Here is an 18,815-nt window from a genome sequence, read left to right on the forward strand (position 1 = left end):
GGAGAGACCCAGAGGGAGGGAGGGACAGGGATTGAGGGAGATGGGGGAGGGACCCAGAGGGAGGGAGGGAGGGACAGGGATTGAGGGAGATGGGGTAGGGACCTGGTGGACAGAGGAGGGGAAATCAGCATCTGTTTCTCAGGGTGGGGATACGATAATCGGGAGGGCGGTAAGCTGGAGCTGGGCATACATTGACACCATGAGAAGAGAGACGTATCTTGGGAGATGTTTCGCCTGCTACACGGGGCAGGGGCCAGGAGGAGGCAGCGCTGCACAGACGGGACTCACCCCTGAGTCAGTCTGTGGGGGGGGGAACACACACAAACACAGAAGAACGAGCAACGTTACCTGTCCAGGGAATTACAGGTCCCCTTGGTGCACGGCCTCATGTGCCCTGCACGACCTGGGCACGGAACAGGTAGGCAGGAGCCCAGAGAGCCAAGGGTACCAGTCACAAAGGCCACTGACGTGAATCCCAGCGAGGACAGCACAAAGCTGGGACTGTTCGAGAGGGAGTGAGGGAGGGAGATAGAGGGAGGGAGAGTGGGAGAGAGAGAGAGGGAGAGAGGGAGAGAGAGAGAGTGAGGGAGAGAGAGAGAGAGAGGGGGGAGAGAGAGAGAGACAGACAGAGAGAGGGAGAGAGAGAGGGAGGGAGAGAGAGAGAGAGAGAGAGAGAGAGACAGACAGAGAGAGGGGAGAGAGGGAGAGAGGGAGAGAGAGAGGGAGAGAGAGAGACAGAGAGAGGGAGAGAGGGAAGGAGGGAGAGAGAGAGAGGGAGAGAGAGAGAGAGACAGATAGAGGGAGAGAGGGAGAGAGAGAGGGAGAGAGACAGAGAGAGAGAGAGGGAGAGAGGGAGGGAGAGAGAGAGAGACAGACAGAGAGAGGGAGAGACAGAGAGAGGGAGAGACAGAGAGAGGGAGAGAGGGAGAGAGAGAGGGAGAGAGACAGAGAGAGGGAGAGAGGGAGAGAGAGAGGGAGAGAGAGAGAGAGACAGAGAGAGGGAGAGAGAGAGGGAGAGAGACAGAGAGAGGGAGAGAGAGAGGGAGAGGGAGGGAGAGAGAGAGAGAGAGACAGAGAGAGGGAGAGAGGGAGAGAGGGAGAGAGGAGAGAGGGAGAGAGAGAGGGAGAGAGGGAGAGGGAGAGAGGGAGAGAGGAGAGGGGAGAGAGAGAGACAGAGAGAGGGAGAGAGACAGAGAGAGGGAGAGAGGGAGAGAGAGAGAGGGGGGGGGAGAGAGAGGGAGACAGCAGTTAGGAAACGCTCTCACGTTAAAGCTGGGATAATCACACACGCACCCCGCACACAGATGGAGAGAACCTCAGGCCGGTGCTGGAGATCGGATCCACACAGTCCTCAACAGCACAGGGACAGGGGCTTACGGTGCCCGTTCCTCCCCCTCTCTCTAGGAACAGAACACAGAACGGTACAGCACAGAACAGGCCCTTCGGCCCATGATGTTGTGCCGACCACTGATCCTCATGTGTGCACCCTCAAATGTCTGTGACCAGATGTATGTCCAGGAGTCTCTAAAATGTCCCCAATGACCTCGCTTCCACAACTGCTGCTGGCAACGCATTCCATGCTCTCACAACTCTCTGTGTAAAGAACCCGCCTCTGACATCCCCTCTATACTTTCCTCCAACCAGCTTAAAACTATGACCCCTCGTGTTGGTCATTTCTGCCCTGGGAAATAGTCTCTGGCTCTCGACTCTATCTATGCCTCTCATTACCTTGTATACCTCAATTAGGTCCCCTATTCTCCTCCTTTTCTCCAATGAAAAAGGTCCGAGCTCAGTCAACCTCTCTTCAGTCCTGGCAGCATCCTGGTAAACCTCCTCTGAACCCTCTCCAAAGCATCCACATCTTTCCTATAATAGGGCGACCAGAACTGGACGCAGTATTCCAAGTGCGGTCTAACCAAAGTTTTATAGAGCTGCAACAAGATCTCACGATTCTTAAACTCAATCCCCCTGTTAATGAAAAGCCAAAACACCATATGCTTTCTTAACAACCCTGTCCACTTGGGTGGCCATTTTAAGGGATCTATGTATCTGCACACCAAGATCCCTCTGTTCCTCCACACTGCCAAGAATCCTATCCTTAATCCCGTACTCAGCTTTCAAATTTGACCTTCCAAAATGCATCACCTCGCATTTATCCAGGTTGAACTCCATCTGCCACCTCTCAGCCCATCTCTGCATCCTGTCAATGTCCCCACTGCAGCCTACAACAGCCCTCTATACTGTCAACGACACCTCCAACCTTTGTGTCGTCTGCAAACTTGCTGACCCATCCTTCAATCCCCTCATCCAGGTCATTAATAAAAATTACAAACATTAGAGGCCCAAGGACAGAGCCCTGTGGAACACCACTCACCACAGACTTCCAGGCAGAATATTTTCCTTCTACTACCACTCGCTGTCTTCTGTTGGCCAGCCAATTCTGTATCCAGACAGCTATGTTCCCCTGAATCCCATTCCTCCTGACCGTCTGAATGAGCCTACCATGGGGAACCTTATCAAATGCCCTGCTGAAGTCCATATACACCACATCCACAGCTCCACCCTCATCAACTTTTCTAGTCACATCCTCAAAGAACTCGAGAAGGTTTGTGAGGCATGACCTGTCCCTCTCAAAGCCGTGCTGACTGCATTTAATCAAGCCATGCTCTTCCATATAGTCATAAATCCTATCCCTCAGACTCCTGTCTAACACCTTGCAGACGACAGAAGTGAGACTTACTGGTCTGTAATTGTTGGGGATTTCCCTATTTCCTTCCTTGAAGAGAGGAATTACATTTGCCCCTCTCCAGACCTCAGGTACGACTCCAGTGGAGAGCGAGGATGAAAAGATCTTCGCGAGTGATGAAACAATTACATTTCTCGTTTCCCAAAGCAGCCGAGGACAAATCTGGTCCGGGCTGGGCGACTTGTCAATCTTAATGTTTGACAACATTTTCAGCACACCAGCTTCCTCTATCTCTATCCATTCCAGCATGCACACCTGCTCTTCAAAGGTTTCATTCACTACAAAGTTTGTTTCTTTCGTAAAGACAAAAGCAACAATCTCATTTAGGGCTTCCCCTGCCTCCTCAGACTCCACACACAAATTCCCTAAGCTAACCCTGATCGACCCTACTCTTTCTTTGACCATTCTCTTATTCCTCACATAAGTGTAAAATGCCTTTGTGTTCTCCCTAATCCTTCCTGCCAAGCCTTTCTCGTGCCCCCTCCTGGCTCTCCTCAGACCATTTTTGAGTTCCTTCCTCACCTGCCTGTAATCCTGGAGAGCTGAGCTTGACCCTAACTCCCTCCACCTTATGTAAGCTACCTTCTTCCTTTTGACGAGAAGCTCCACCGATCTCGTCATCCAAGGTTACTTTATCTTACCCCTTCTTGCCTGTCTCAGAGGGACATATTTATTCATCACTTGCAACAACTGTTCCTGAAACAGTCTCCACACGTCTATAGTGCCTTTACCTTGGAACAATTGCTCCCAGTCCATGCTTCCTAACTCATGTCTAATCACATCATAGTTTCCTCTTTCCCAATTAAATATCCCCCCATTTTGCCTAATCCTCTCCTTCTCCATGGGTATGTAGAATGTGAGGCAGTTGTGGTCACTATCACCAAAATGCTCTCCCATCACAAGATCTGATACCTGCCCCGGCTCGTTTCCGAGCACCAAGTCTAGAATGACCTCTCCCCTCGTCGGCCTGTCAACGTACTGAGTTAGGAAACCCTCCTGAACACACCTTACAAAAACAGCTCCATTCAAATCTTCTGCTCGAAGGAGGTTCCAATTAATATTGGGAAAGTTAAAGTCACCCATTACAACGACCCTACTCCGTCCACACTTTCCCAAAATCTGCCGACCTATGCTTTCTTCCATCTCCCTGCTGCTATTGGGGGGCCTGTAGTAAACCCCTAACGAGGTGACTGCTCCCTTGCTGTCCCTAATTTCCACCCATACTGACTCTGTAGGCAGATCCCCCTCGACAATGGAAGCTTCTGGAGCTGTGATACCCTCTCTGTTCAGTAGTGCTACACCCCCTCCTCTTTTCACCCCTCCCTATTCTTTTTAAATGCTCTAAACCCTGGAACATCCAACAACCATTCCTGCCCCTGAGAAACCCATGTCTCTGTTATGGCCACAACATCATAGCACCAGGTACTGATCCATGCTCTAAGTTCGTCACTTTTATTCCTGATACTCCTTGTGTTAAAGCAAACACACTTTAACTGATACCTTGGTTCCTTGGAATGGATGTGTTACATACACTGTCCTTTCCCCCCCCTCTCTCTCTGGGACCGGGGTGTGTTAGATACACTGTCCTTTCCCCCCTCTCTCTCTGGGACCGGGGTGTGTTAGATACACTGTCCTTTCCCCCCTCTCTCTCTGGGACCGGGGTGTGTTAGATACACTGTCCTTTCCCCTCTCTCTCTCTGGGACCGGGGTGTGTTAGATACACTGTCCTTTCCCCCCTCTCTCTCTCTGGGACCGGGGTGTGTTAGATACACTGTCCTTTCCCCCCTCTCTCTCTGGGACCGGGGTGTGTTAGATACACTGTCCTTTCCCCCCTCTCTCTCTGGGACCGGGGTGTGTTAGATACACTGTCCTTTCCCCCCTCTCTCTCTGGGACCGGGGTGTGTTAGATACACTGTCCTTTCCCCCCTCTCTCTCTGGGACTGGGGTGTGTTAGATACACTGTCCTTTCCCCCTCTCTCTCTCTGGGACCAGGGTGTGTTAGATACACTGTCCTTTCCCCTCTCTCTGGGACCGGGGTGTGTTAGATACACTGTCCTTTCCCCCCCCCTCTCTCTGGGACCGGGGTGTGTTAGATACACTGTCCTTTCCCCCTCTCTCTCTCTGGGACCGGGGTGTGTTAGATACACTGTCCTTTCCCCTCTCTCTGGGACCGGAGTGTGTTAGATACACTGTCCTTCCCCCCCCCCCTCTCTCTCTCTGGGACCGGCGTGTGTTAGATACACTGTCCTTTCCCCCCTCTCTCTCTGGGACCGGGGTGTGTTAGATACACTGTCCTTTCCCCCTCTCACTCTGGGAGTGGGGTGTGTTAGATACACTGTCCTTTCCCCCCTCTCTCTCTGGGACCGGGGTGTGTTAGATACACTGTCCTTTCCCCTCGCTCTCTCTCTGGGACCGGAGTGTGTTAGATACACTGTCCTTTCCCCCCTCTCTCTCTCTGGGACCGGGGTGTGTTAGATACACTGTCCTTTCCCCCCTCTCTCTGGGACCGGGGTGTGTTAGATACACTGTCCTTTCCCCCCTCTCTCTGGGACCGGGGTGTGTTAGATACACTGTCCTTTCCCCCCTCTCTCTGGGACCGGGGTGTGTTAGATACACTGTCATTTCCCCCCTCTCTCTCTCTGGGACCGGGGTGTGTTAGATACACTGTCCTTTCCCCTCTCTCTCTGGGACTGGGGTGTGTTAGATACACTGTCCTTTCCCCCCCTCTCTCTCTGGGACCGGGGTGTGTTAGATACACTGTCCTTTCCCCCCCCTCTCTCTGGGACCGGGGTGTGTTAGATACACTGTCATTTCCCCCCTCTCTCTCTCTGGGACCGGGGTGTGTTAGATACACTGTCCTTTCCCCCCCCTCTCTCTCTGGGACCAGGGTGTGTTAGATACACTGTCCTTTCCCCTCTCTCTCTGGGACCAGGGTGTGTTAGATACACTGTCCTTTTCCCTCTCTCTCTCGGACCAGGGTGTGTTAGATACACTGTCCTTTCCCCCCTCTCTCTCTGGGACCGGGGTGTGTTAGATACACTGTCCTTTCCCCCCCTCTCTCTCTCTCTGGGACCGGGCTGTGTTAGATACACTGTCCTTTCCCCCCTCTCTCTGGGACCAGGGTGTGTTAGATACACTGTCCTTTCCCCCCTCTCTCTCTCTGGGACCGGGGTGTGTTAGATACACTGTCCTTTCCCCCCTCTCTCTCTGGGACCGGGGTGTGTTAGATACACTGTCCTTTCCCCTCTCTCTCTGGGACCGGGGTGTGTTAGATACACTGTCCTTTCCCCTCTCTCACTCTCGGGGACCGGGGTGTGTTAGATACACTGTCCTTTCCCCCCTCTCTCTGGGACCGGGGTGTGTCAGATACACTGTCCTTTCCCCCCTCTCTCTCTCTGGGACCGGGGTGTGTTAGATACACTGTCCTTTCCCCTCTCTCACTCTCGGGGACCGGGGTGTGTTAGATACACTGTCCTTTCCCCCCTCTCTCTGGGACCGGGGTGTGTTAGATACACTGTCCTTTCCCCCCTCTCTCTCTCTGGGACCGGGGTGTGTTAGATACACTGTCCTTTCCCCCCTCTCTCTGTGGGACCGGGGTGTGTTAGATACACTGTCCTTTCCCCCCTCTCTCTCTCTGGGACCGGGGTGTGTTAGATACACTGTCCTTTCCCCTCTCTCACTCTCGGGGACCGGGGTGTGTTAGATACACTGTCCTTTCCCCCCTCTCTCTCTGGGACCGGGGTGTGTTAGATACACTGTCCTTTCCCCCCTCTCTCTCTGGGACCGGGGTGTGTTAGATACACTGTCCTTTCCCCCCTCTCTCTCTGGGACCGGGGTGTGTTAGATACACTGTCCTTTTCCCCCCTCTCTCTGGGACCGGGGTGTGTTAGATACACTGTCCTTTCCCCCCTCTCTCTCTGGGACCGGGGTGTGTTAGATACACTGTCCTTTCCCCTCTCTCTCTGGGACCGGGGTGTGTTAGATACACTGTCCTTTCCCCCCTCTCTCTGGGACCGGGGTGTGTTAGATACACTGTCCTTTCCACCCCTCTCTCTCTGGGACCGGGGTGTGTTAGATACACTGTCCTTTCCCCCCTCTCTCTCTGGGACCGGGGTGTGTTAGATACACTGTCCTTTCCCCCTCTCTCTCTCTGGGACCGTGGTGTGTGAGATACACTGTCCTTTTCCCCCTCTCTCTGGGACCGGGGTGTGTTAGATACACTGTCCTTTCCCCCCTCTCTCTCTCTGGGACCGGGGTGTGTTAGATACACTGTCCTTTCCCCCCTCTCTTTCTGGGACCGGGGTGTGTTAGATACACTGTCCTTCCCCCCCTCTCTCTCTGGGACCGGGGTGTGTTAGATGCACTGTCCTTTCCCCTCTCTCTCTCTCTCTCTCTCTGGGACCGGGGTGTGTTAGATGCACTGTCCTTTCCCCACTCTCTCTCTCTGGGACCGGGGTGTGTTAGATACACTGTCCTTTCCCCCCCTCTCACTCTCTCTGGGACCGGGGTGTGTTAGATGCACTGTCCTTTCCCCCCTCTCTCTCTCTGGGACCGGGGTGTGTTAGATACACTGTCCTTTCCCCTCTCTCTCTCTCTGTGGGACCGGGTTGTGTTAGATACACTGTCCTATCCCCCCTCTCTCTCTCTCTGGGACCGGGGTGTGTTAGATACACTGTCCTTTCCCATCTCTCTCTCTCTCTGGGACCAGGGTGTGTTAGATACACTGTCCTTTCCCAAATTTTTCTCTCTCTGGGACCGGGGTGTGTTAGATACACTGTCCTTTCCCCCCTCTCTCTCTCTGTGGGACCGGGGTGTGTTAGATACACTGTCCTTACCCCCCCCTCTCTCTGGGACCGGGGTGTGTTAGATACACTGTCCTTTCCCCTCTCTCTCTCTGGGACCGGGGTGTGTTAGATACACTGTCCTTTCCCCCCTCTCTCTCTCTGGGACCGGGGTGTGTTAGATACACTGTCCTTTCCCCCCTCTCTCTCTGGGACCGGGGTGTGTTAGATACACTGTCCTTTCCCCCCTCTCTCTCTGGGACCGGGGTGTGTTAGATACACTGTCCTTTCCCCCCTCTCTCTCTGGGACCGGGGTGTGTTAGATACACTGTCCTTTCCCCCCTCTCTCTCTGGGACTGGGGTGTGTTAGATACACTGTCCTTTCCCCCTCTCTCTCTCTGGGACCGGGGTGTGTTAGATACACTGTCCTTTCCCCTCTCTCTGGGACCGGAGTGTGTTAGATACACTGTCCTTTCCCCCTCTCTCTCTCTGGGACCAGGGTGTGTTAGATACACTGTCCTTTCCCCTCTCTCTGGGACCGGGGTGTGTTAGATACACTGTCCTTTCCCCCCCCCTCTCTCTGGGACCGGGGTGTGTTAGATACACTGTCCTTTCCCCCTCTCTCTCTCTGGGACCGGGGTGTGTTAGATACACTGTCCTTTCCCCTCTCTCTGGGACCGGAGTGTGTTAGATACACTGTCCTTCCCCCCCCCCCTCTCTCTCTCTGGGACCGGCGTGTGTTAGATACACTGTCCTTTCCCCCCTCTCTCTCTGGGACCGGGGTGTGTTAGATACACTGTCCTTTCCCCCTCTCACTCTGGGAGTGGGGTGTGTTAGATACACTGTCCTTTCCCCCCTCTCTCTCTGGGACCGGGGTGTGTTAGATACACTGTCCTTTCCCCTCGCTCTCTCTCTGGGACCGGAGTGTGTTAGATACACTGTCCTTTCCCCCCTCTCTCTGGGACCGGGGTGTGTTAGATACACTGTCCTTTCCCCCCCCCCCTCTCTCTGGGACCGGGGTGTGTTAGATACACTGTCATTTCCCCCCTCTCTCTCTCTGGGACCGGGGTGTGTTAGATACACTGTCCTTTCCCCTCTCTCTCTGGGACTGGGGTGTGTTAGATACACTGTCCTTTCCCCCCCTCTCTCTCTGGGACCGGGGTGTGTTAGATACACTGTCCTTTCCCCCCCCTCTCTCTGGGACCGGGGTGTGTTAGATACACTGTCATTTCCCCCCTCTCTCTCTCTGGGACCGGGGTGTGTTAGATACACTGTCCTTTCCCCCCCCTCTCTCTCTGGGACCAGGGTGTGTTAGATACACTGTCCTTTCCCCTCTCTCTCTGGGACCAGGGTGTGTTAGATACACTGTCCTTTTCCCTCTCTCTCTCGGACCAGGGTGTGTTAGATACACTGTCCTTTCCCCCCTCTCTCTCTGGGACCGGGGTGTGTTAGATACACTGTCCTTTCCCCCCCTCTCTCTCTCTCTGGGACCGGGCTGTGTTAGATACACTGTCCTTTCCCCCCTCTCTCTGGGACCAGGGTGTGTTAGATACACTGTCCTTTCCCCCCTCTCTCTCTCTGGGACCGGGGTGTGTTAGATACACTGTCCTTTCCCCCCTCTCTCTCTGGGACCGGGGTGTGTTAGATACACTGTCCTTTCCCCTCTCTCTCTGGGACCGGGGTGTGTTAGATACACTGTCCTTTCCCCTCTCTCACTCTCGGGGACCGGGGTGTGTTAGATACACTGTCCTTTCCCCCCTCTCTCTGGGACCGGGGTGTGTCAGATACACTGTCCTTTCCCCCCTCTCTCTCTCTGGGACCGGGGTGTGTTAGATACACTGTCCTTTCCCCTCTCTCACTCTCGGGGACCGGGGTGTGTTAGATACACTGTCCTTTCCCCCCTCTCTCTGGGACCGGGGTGTGTTAGATACACTGTCCTTTCCCCCCTCTCTCTCTCTGGGACCGGGGTGTGTTAGATACACTGTCCTTTCCCCCCTCTCTCTGTGGGACCGGGGTGTGTTAGATACACTGTCCTTTCCCCCCTCTCTCTCTCTGGGACCGGGGTGTGTTAGATACACTGTCCTTTCCCCTCTCTCACTCTCGGGGACCGGGGTGTGTTAGATACACTGTCCTTTCCCCCCTCTCTCTCTGGGACCGGGGTGTGTTAGATACACTGTCCTTTCCCCCCTCTCTCTCTGGGACCGGGGTGTGTTAGATACACTGTCCTTTCCCCCCTCTCTCTCTGGGACCGGGGTGTGTTAGATACACTGTCCTTTTCCCCCCTCTCTCTGGGACCGGGGTGTGTTAGATACACTGTCCTTTCCCCTCTCTCTGGGACCGGAGTGTGTTAGATACACTGTCCTTTCCCCCTCTCTCTCTCTGGGACCAGGGTGTGTTAGATACACTGTCCTTTCCCCTCTCTCTGGGACCGGGGTGTGTTAGATACACTGTCCTTTCCCCCCCCCTCTCTCTGGGACCGGGGTGTGTTAGATACACTGTCCTTTCCCCCTCTCTCTCTCTGGGACAGGGGTGTGTTAGATACACTGTCCTTTCCCCTCTCTCTGGGACCGGAGTGTGTTAGATACACTGTCCTTCCCCCCCCCCCTCTCTCTCTCTGGGACCGGCGTGTGTTAGATACACTGTCCTTTCCCCCCTCTCTCTCTGGGACCGGGGTGTGTTAGATACACTGTCCTTTCCCCCTCTCACTCTGGGAGTGGGGTGTGTTAGATACACTGTCCTTTCCCCCCTCTCTCTCTGGGACCGGGGTGTGTTAGATACACTGTCCTTTCCCCTCGCTCTCTCTCTGGGACCGGAGTGTGTTAGATACACTGTCCTTTCCCCCCTCTCTCTGGGACCGGGGTGTGTTAGATACACTGTCCTTTCCCCCCCCCCCTCTCTCTGGGACCGGGGTGTGTTAGATACACTGTCATTTCCCCCCTCTCTCTCTCTGGGACCGGGGTGTGTTAGATACACTGTCCTTTCCCCTCTCTCTCTGGGACTGGGGTGTGTTAGATACACTGTCCTTTCCCCCCCTCTCTCTCTGGGACCGGGGTGTGTTAGATACACTGTCCTTTCCCCCCCCTCTCTCTGGGACCGGGGTGTGTTAGATACACTGTCATTTCCCCCCTCTCTCTCTCTGGGACCGGGGTGTGTTAGATACACTGTCCTTTCCCCCCCCTCTCTCTCTGGGACCAGGGTGTGTTAGATACACTGTCCTTTCCCCTCTCTCTCTGGGACCAGGGTGTGTTAGATACACTGTCCTTTTCCCTCTCTCTCTCGGACCAGGGTGTGTTAGATACACTGTCCTTTCCCCCCTCTCTCTCTGGGACCGGGGTGTGTTAGATACACTGTCCTTTCCCCCCCTCTCTCTCTCTCTGGGACCGGGCTGTGTTAGATACACTGTCCTTTCCCCCCTCTCTCTGGGACCAGGGTGTGTTAGATACACTGTCCTTTCCCCCCTCTCTCTCTCTGGGACCGGGGTGTGTTAGATACACTGTCCTTTCCCCCCTCTCTCTCTGGGACCGGGGTGTGTTAGATACACTGTCCTTTCCCCTCTCTCTCTGGGACCGGGGTGTGTTAGATACACTGTCCTTTCCCCTCTCTCACTCTCGGGGACCGGGGTGTGTTAGATACACTGTCCTTTCCCCCCTCTCTCTGGGACCGGGGTGTGTCAGATACACTGTCCTTTCCCCCCTCTCTCTCTCTGGGACCGGGGTGTGTTAGATACACTGTCCTTTCCCCTCTCTCACTCTCGGGGACCGGGGTGTGTTAGATACACTGTCCTTTCCCCCCTCTCTCTGGGACCGGGGTGTGTTAGATACACTGTCCTTTCCCCCCTCTCTCTCTCTGGGACCGGGGTGTGTTAGATACACTGTCCTTTCCCCCCTCTCTCTGTGGGACCGGGGTGTGTTAGATACACTGTCCTTTCCCCCCTCTTTCTCTCTGGGACCGGGGTGTGTTAGATACACTGTCCTTTCCCCTCTCTCACTCTCGGGGACCGGGGTGTGTTAGATACACTGTCCTTTCCCCCCTCTCTCTCTGGGACCGGGGTGTGTTAGATACACTGTCCTTTCCCCCCTCTCTCTCTGGGACCGGGGTGTGTTAGATACACTGTCCTTTCCCCCCTCTCTCTCTGGGACCGGGGTGTGTTAGATACACTGTCCTTTTCCCCCCTCTCTCTGGGACCGGGGTGTGTTAGATACACTGTCCTTTCCCCCCTCTCTATCTGGGACCGGGGTGTGTTAGATACACTGTCCTTTCCCCTCTCTCTCTGGGACCGGGGTGTGTTAGATACACTGTCCTTTCCCCCCTCTCTCTGGGACCGGGGTGTGTTAGATACACTGTCCTTTCCACCCCTCTCTCTCTGGGACCGGGGTGTGTTAGATACACTGTCCTTTCCCCCCTCTCTCTCTGGGACCGGGGTGTGTTAGATACACTGTCCTTTCCCCCTCTCTCTCTCTGGGACCGTGGTGTGTGAGATACACTGTCCTTTTCCCCCTCTCTCTGGGACCGGGGTGTGTTAGATACACTGTCCTTTCCCCCCTCTCTCTCTCTGGGACCGGGGTGTGTTAGATACACTGTCCTTTCCCCCCTCTCTTTCTGGGACCGGGGTGTGTTAGATACACTGTCCTTCCCCCCCTCTCTCTCTGGGACCGGGGTGTGTTAGATGCACTGTCCTTTCCCCTCTCTCTCTCTCTCTCTCTCTGGGACCGGGGTGTGTTAGATGCACTGTCCTTTCCCCACTCTCTCTCTCTGGGACCGGGGTGTGTTAGATACACTGTCCTTTCCCCCCCTCTCACTCTCTCTGGGACCGGGGTGTGTTAGATGCACTGTCCTTTCCCCCCTCTCTCTCTCTGGGACCGGGGTGTGTTAGATACACTGTCCTTTCCCCTCTCTCTCTCTCTGTGGGACCGGGTTGTGTTAGATACACTGTCCTATCCCCCCTCTCTCTCTCTCTGGGACCGGGGTGTGTTAGATACACTGTCCTTTCCCATCTCTCTCTCTCTCTGGGACCAGGGTGTGTTAGATACACTGTCCTTTCCCAAATTTTTCTCTCTCTGGGACCGGGGTGTGTTAGATACACTGTCCTTTCCCCCCTCTCTCTCTCTGTGGGACCGGGGTGTGTTAGATACACTGTCCTTACCCCCCCCTCTCTCTGGGACCGGGGTGTGTTAGATACACTGTCCTTTCCCCTCTCTCTCTGGGACCGGGGTGTGTTAGATACACTGTCCTTTTCCCCCCTCTCTCTGGGACCGGGGTGTGTTAGATACACTGTCCTTTCCCCTCTCTCTCAGACCGGGGTGTGTTAGATACACTGTCCTTTCCCCCCTCTCTCTCTGGGACCAGGGTGTGTCAGATACACTGACCTTTCCCCCTCTCTCTCTCTGGGACCAGGGTGTGTTAGATACACTGTCCTTTCCCAAATTTTTCTCTCTCTGGGACCGGGGTGTGTTAGATACACTGTCCTTTCCCCCCGCTTCTCTCTCTGAGACCGGGGTGTGTTAGATACACTGTCCTTTCCCCTCTCTCTCTCTCTCTCTCTCTCTCTGGGACCGGGGTGTGATAGATACACTGTCCTTTCCCCACTCTCTCTCTGGGACCGGGGTGTGTTAGATACACTGTCCTTTCCCCCCCTCTCTCTGGGACCGGGGTGTGTTAGATACACTGTCCTTTCCCCTCTCTCTCTCTCTCTGGGACCGGGGTGTGATAGATACACTGTCCTTTCACCACTCTCTCTCTCTGGGACCGGGGTATGTTAGATACACTGTCCTTTCCCCCCTCTCTCTCTCTGGGACCGGGGTGTGTTAGATACACTGTCCTTTCCCCCCTCTCTCTCTCTCTGGGACCGGGGTGTGTTAGATACACTGTCCTTTCCCCCCTCTCTCTCTGGGACCGGGGTGTGTTAGATACACTGTCCTTTCCCCCTACTCTCTCTCTCTCTGGGACCGGGGTGTGTTAGATACACTATCCTTTCCCCCCTCTCTCTGGGACCGGGGTGTGTTAGATACACTGTCCTTTCCCCCCTCACTCTCTGGGATCGGGGTGTGTTAGATACACTGTCCTTTCCCCCCTCTCTCTGGGACCGGGGTGTGTAAGATACACTGCCCTTTCCCCCCTCTCTCTGGGACCGGGGTGTGTTAGATACACTGTCCTTTCCCCTCTCTCTCTCTGGGACCAGGGTGTGTTAGATACACTGTCCTTTCCCCTCTCTCTCTCTGTGGGACCGGGGTGTGTTAGATACACTGTCCTTTCCCGCCTCTCTCTCTGGGACCGGGGTGTGTTAGATACACTGTCCTTTCCCCTCTCCCTCTCTGGGACCGGGGTGTGTTCGATACACTGTCCTTTCCCCCCACTCTCTCTGGGACTGGGGTGTGTTAGATACACTGTCCTTTCCCCCCTCTCTCTCTCTGGGACCGGGGTGTGTTAGATACACTGTCCTTTCCCCCCTCTCTCTCTGGGACCGGGGTGTGTTAGATAAACTGTTCTTTCCCCCCTCTCTCTCTCTGGGACCGGGGTGTGTTAGATACACTGTCCTTTGCCCCCTCTCTCTCTCTGTGGGACCAGGGTGTGTTAGATACACTGTCCTTTCCCCCCTCTCTCTCTGTGGGACCGGGGTGTATAAGATACACTGTCCTTTCCCCCTCTCTCTCTGGGACTGGGGTGTATTAGATACACTGTCCTTTCCCCTTTCTCTCTCTCTGGGACGGGGTTGTCTTAGATACACTGTCCTTTCCCCACTCTCTCTCTGGGACCGGGGTGTGTTAGATACACTGTCCTTTCCCCCCCTCTCTCTGGGACCGGGGTGTGTTAGATACACTGTCCTTTCCCCTCTCTCTCTCTCTCTGGGACCGGGGTGTGATAGATACACTGTCCTTTCCCCACTCTCTCTCTCTGGGACCGGGGTATGTTAGATACACTGTCCTTTCCCCCCTCTCTCTCTCTGGGACCGGGGTGTGTTAGATACACTGTCCTTTCCCCCCTCTCTCTCTCTCTGGGACCGGGGTGTGTTAGATACACTGTCCTTTCCCCCCTCTCTCTCTGGGACCGGGGTGTGTTAGATACACTGTCCTTTCCCCCTACTCTCTCTCTCTCTGGGACCGGGGTGTGTTAGATACACTATCCTTTCCCCCCTCTCTCTGGGACCGGGGTGTGTTAGATACACTGTCCTTTCCCCCCTCACTCTCTGGGATCGGGGTGTGTTAGATACACTGTCCTTTCCCCCCTCTCTCTGGGACCGGGGTGTGTAAGATACACTGCCCTTTCCCCCCTCTCTCTGGGACCGGGGTGTGTTAGATACACTGTCCTTTCCCCTCTCTCTCTCTGGGACCAGGGTGTGTTAGATACACTGTCCTTTCCCCTCTCTCTCTCTGTGGGACCGGGGTGTGTTAGATACACTGTCCTTTCCCGCCTCTCTCTCTGGGACCGGGGTGTGTTAGATACACTGTCCTTTCCCCTCTCCCTCTCTGGGACCGGGGTGTGTTCGATACACTGTCCTTTCCCCCCACTCTCTCTGGGACTGGGGTGTGTTAGATACACTGTCCTTTCCCCCCTCTCTCTCTCTGGGACCGGGGTGTGTTAGATACACTGTCCTTTCCCCCCTCTCTCTCTGGGACCGGGGTGTGTTAGATAAACTGTTCTTTCCCCCCTCTCTCTCTCTGGGACCGGGGTGTGTTAGATACACTGTCCTTTGCCCCCTCTCTCTCTCTGTGGGACCGGGGTGCGTTAGATACACTGTCCTTTCCCCCCTCTCTCTCTGTGGGACCGGGGTGTATAAGATACACTGTCCTTTCCCCCTCTCTCTCTGGGACTGGGGTGTATTAGATACACTGTCCTTTCCCCTTTCTCTCTCTCTGGGACGGGGTTGTCTTAGATACACTGTCCTTTCCCCCCCTCTCTCTGGGACTGGGGTGTGTTAGATACACTGTCCTTTCCCCCCCTCTCTCTCTGGGACCGGGGTGTGTTGGATACACTGTCATTTCCCCTCTCTCTCTCTCTGGGACCGGGGTGTGTTAGATACACTGTCCTTTCCCCCCTCTCTCTCTGGGATCGGGGTGTGTTAGATACACTGTCCTTTCCCCCCTCTCTCTCTGGGACCGGGGTGTGTAAGATACACTGTCCTTTCCCCCCTCTCTCTCTGGGACCGGGGTGTGTTAGATACACTGTCCATTCCCCCCTCTCTCTCTGGGACTGGGGTGTGTTAGATACACTGTCCTTTCCCCCCTCTCTCTGGGTCCGGGGTGTGTTAGATACACTGTCCTTTCCCCTCTCTCTCTGGGACTGGGGTGTGTTAGATACACTGTCCTTTCCCGCATCTCTCTCTGGGACCCGGGGGTGTTAGATACACTGTCCTTTCCCCCCTCTCTCTTGGACTGGGGTGTGTTAGATACACTGTCCTTTCCCCCCTCTCTCTCTCTCTGGGACTGGGGTGTGTTAGATACACTGTCCTTTCCCCCCTCTCTCTCTCTCTGGGACTGGGGTGTGTTAGTTACACTGTCCTTTCCCCCCCCTCTCTCTGGGACCGGGGTGTGTTAGATACACTGTCCTTTCCCCCCTCGCTCTCTGGGACCGGGGTGTGTTAGATAAACTGTCCTTTCCCCTCTCTCTCTCTCTCTCTGGGACCGGGGTGTGTTAGATACACTGTCCTTCCCCCCCCCTCTCTCTCTCTGGGACCGGGGTGTGTTAGATACACTGTCCTTTCCCCTCTCTCTCTCTCTGGGACCAGGGTGTGCTAGATACACTGTCCTTTTCCCCCTCTCTCTCTGGGACCGGGGTGTGTTAGATAAACTGTCCTTTCCCCTCTCTCTCTCTCTGGGACCAGGGTGTGCTAGATACACTGTCCTTTTCCCCCTCTCTCTCTGGGACCGGGGTGTGTTAGATAAACTGTCCTTTCCCCTCTCTCTCTCTCTGGGACCGGGGTGTGTTAGATACACTGTCCTTTCCCCCCTCGCTCTCTGGGACCGGGGTGTGTTAGATAAACTGTCCTTTCCCCTCTCTCTCTCTCTCTCTGGGACCGGGGTGTGTTAGATACACTGTCCTTCCCCCCCCCTCTCTCTCTCTGGGACCGGGGTGTGTTAGATACACTGTCCTTTCCCCTCTCTCTCTCTCTGGGACCAGGGTGTGCTAGATACACTGTCCTTTCCCCCCTCTCTCTTTGGGACCGGGGTGTGTTAGATAAACTGTCCTTTCCCCTCTCTCTCTCTCTGGGACCGGGGTGTGTTAGATACACTGTCCTTTCTCCCCTCTCTCTCTGGGACCGGGGTGTGTTAGATAAACTGTCCTTTCCCATCTCTCTCTCTCTCTGGGACCAGGGTGTGTTAGATACACTGTCCTTTCCCAAATTTTTCTCTCTCTGGGACCGGGGTGTGTTAGATACACTGTCCTTTCCCCCCTCTCTCTCTCTGTGGGACCGGGGTGTGTTAGATACACTGTCCTTACCCCCCCCTCTCTCTGGGACCGGGGTGTGTTAGATACACTGTCCTTTCCCCTCTCTCTCAGACCGGGGTGTGTTAGATACACTGTCCTTTTCCCCCCTCTCTCTGGGACCGGGGTGTGTTAGATACACTGTCCTTTCCCCTCTCTCTCAGACCGGGGTGTGTTAGATACACTGTCCTTTCCCCCCTCTCTCTCTGGGACCAGGGTGTGTCAGATACACTGTCCTTTCCCCCTCTCTCTCTCTGGGACCAGGGTGTGTTAGATACACTGTCCTTTCCCAAATTTTTCTCTCTCTGGGACCGGGGTGTGTTAGATACACTGTCCTTTCCCCCCCCTTCTCTCTCTGAGACCGGGGTGTGTTAGATACACTGTCCTTTCCCCTCTCTCTCTCTCTGGGACCGGGGTGTGATAGATACACTGTCCTTTCCCCACTCTCTCTCTGGGACCGGGGTGTGTTAGATACACTGTCCTTTCCCCCCCTCTCTCTGGGACCGGGGTGTGTTAGATACACTGTCCTTTCCCCTCTCTCTCTCTCTCTGGGACCGGGGTGTGATAGATACACTGTCCTTTCCCCACTCTCTCTCTCTGGGACCGGGGTATGTTAGATACACTGTCCTTTCCCCCCTCTCTCTCTCTGGGACCGGGGTGTGTTAGATACACTGTCCTTTCCCCCCTCTCTCTCTCTCTGGGACCGGGGTGTGTTAGATACACTGTCCTTTCCCCCCTCTCTCTCTGGGACCGGGGTGTGTTAGATACACTGTCCTTTCCCCCTACTCTCTCTCTCTCTGGGACCGGGGTGTGTTAGATACACTATCCTTTCCCCCCTCTCTCTGGGACCGGGGTGTGTTAGATACACTGTCCTTTCCCCCCTCACTCTCTGGGATCGGGGTGTGTTAGATACACTGTCCTTTCCCCCCTCTCTCTGGGACCGGGGTGTGTTAGATACACTGCCCTTTCCCCCCTCTCTCTGGGACCGGGGTGTGTTAGATACACTGTCCTTTCCCCTCTCTCTCTCTGGGACCGGGGTGTGTTAGATACACTGTCCTTTCCCCTCTCTCTCTCTGTGGGACCGGGGTGTGTTAGATACACTGTCCTTTCCCGCCTCTCTCTCTGGGACCGGGGTGTGTTAGATACACTGTCCTTTCCCCTCTCCCTCTCTGGGACCGGGGTGTGTTAGATACACTGTCCTTCCCCCCCCCTCTCTCTCTCTGGGACCGGGGTGTGTTAGATACACTGTCCTTTCCCCTCCCTCTCTCTCTCTGGGACCGGGGTGTGTTAGATACACTGTCCTTTCCCCTCTCTCTCTGGGACCGGGGTGTGTTAGATACACTGTCCTTTCCCCTCTCTCTCTGGGACTGGGGTATGTTAGATACACTGTCCTTTCCCCCCCCTCTCTCTCTGGGACCGGGGTGTGTTAGATACACTGACCGTTCCCCCTCTCTCTTTCTTTGGGACCGGGGTGTGTTAGACACACTGTCCTTTCCCCCCTCTATCGCTCTCGGACCGGGGTGTGTTAGATACACTGTCCTTTCCCCCCCTCTCTCTCTGGGACCGGGGTGTGTTAGATACACTGACCTTTCCCCGCTCTCTCTCTCTCTGTGGGACCGGGTTGTGTCAGATACACTGTCCTTTCCCCCCACTCGCTCTCTCTGTGGGACCGGGTTGTGTTAGATACACTGTCCTTTCCCCTCTCTCTCAGACCGGGGTGTGTTAGATACACTGTCCTTTCCCCCCTCTCTCTCTGGGACCAGGGTGTGTCAGATACACTGTCCTTTCCCCCTCTCTCTCTCTGGGACCAGGGTGTGTTAGATACACTGTCCTTTCCCAAATTTTTCTCTCTCTGGGACCAGGGTGTG

The 18,815-nt window shown here is 55.0% G+C and overlaps 1 protein-coding gene across 1 annotated transcript in view; it reads right to left on the reverse strand.

The window, feature by feature from the left end:
• Positions 1-351: 351 nt before the first annotated feature.
• The window catches only part of LOC140472198 (protein spinster homolog 1-like), a 41,001-nt gene continuing 22,537 nt past the window's right edge, over positions 352-18,815 (reverse strand). Inside the window, 2 exon segments of the mRNA XM_072567470.1 lie at positions 352-442; positions 444-501. Of these exon segments, the coding sequence (XP_072423571.1) occupies positions 386-442; positions 444-501 (115 nt within the window). The 3' untranslated portion in view covers positions 352-385.

Source organism: Chiloscyllium punctatum, unplaced genomic scaffold, assembly GCF_047496795.1.
Source record: "Chiloscyllium punctatum isolate Juve2018m unplaced genomic scaffold, sChiPun1.3 scaffold_265, whole genome shotgun sequence".
NCBI lineage: Eukaryota > Metazoa > Chordata > Chondrichthyes > Orectolobiformes > Hemiscylliidae > Chiloscyllium > Chiloscyllium punctatum.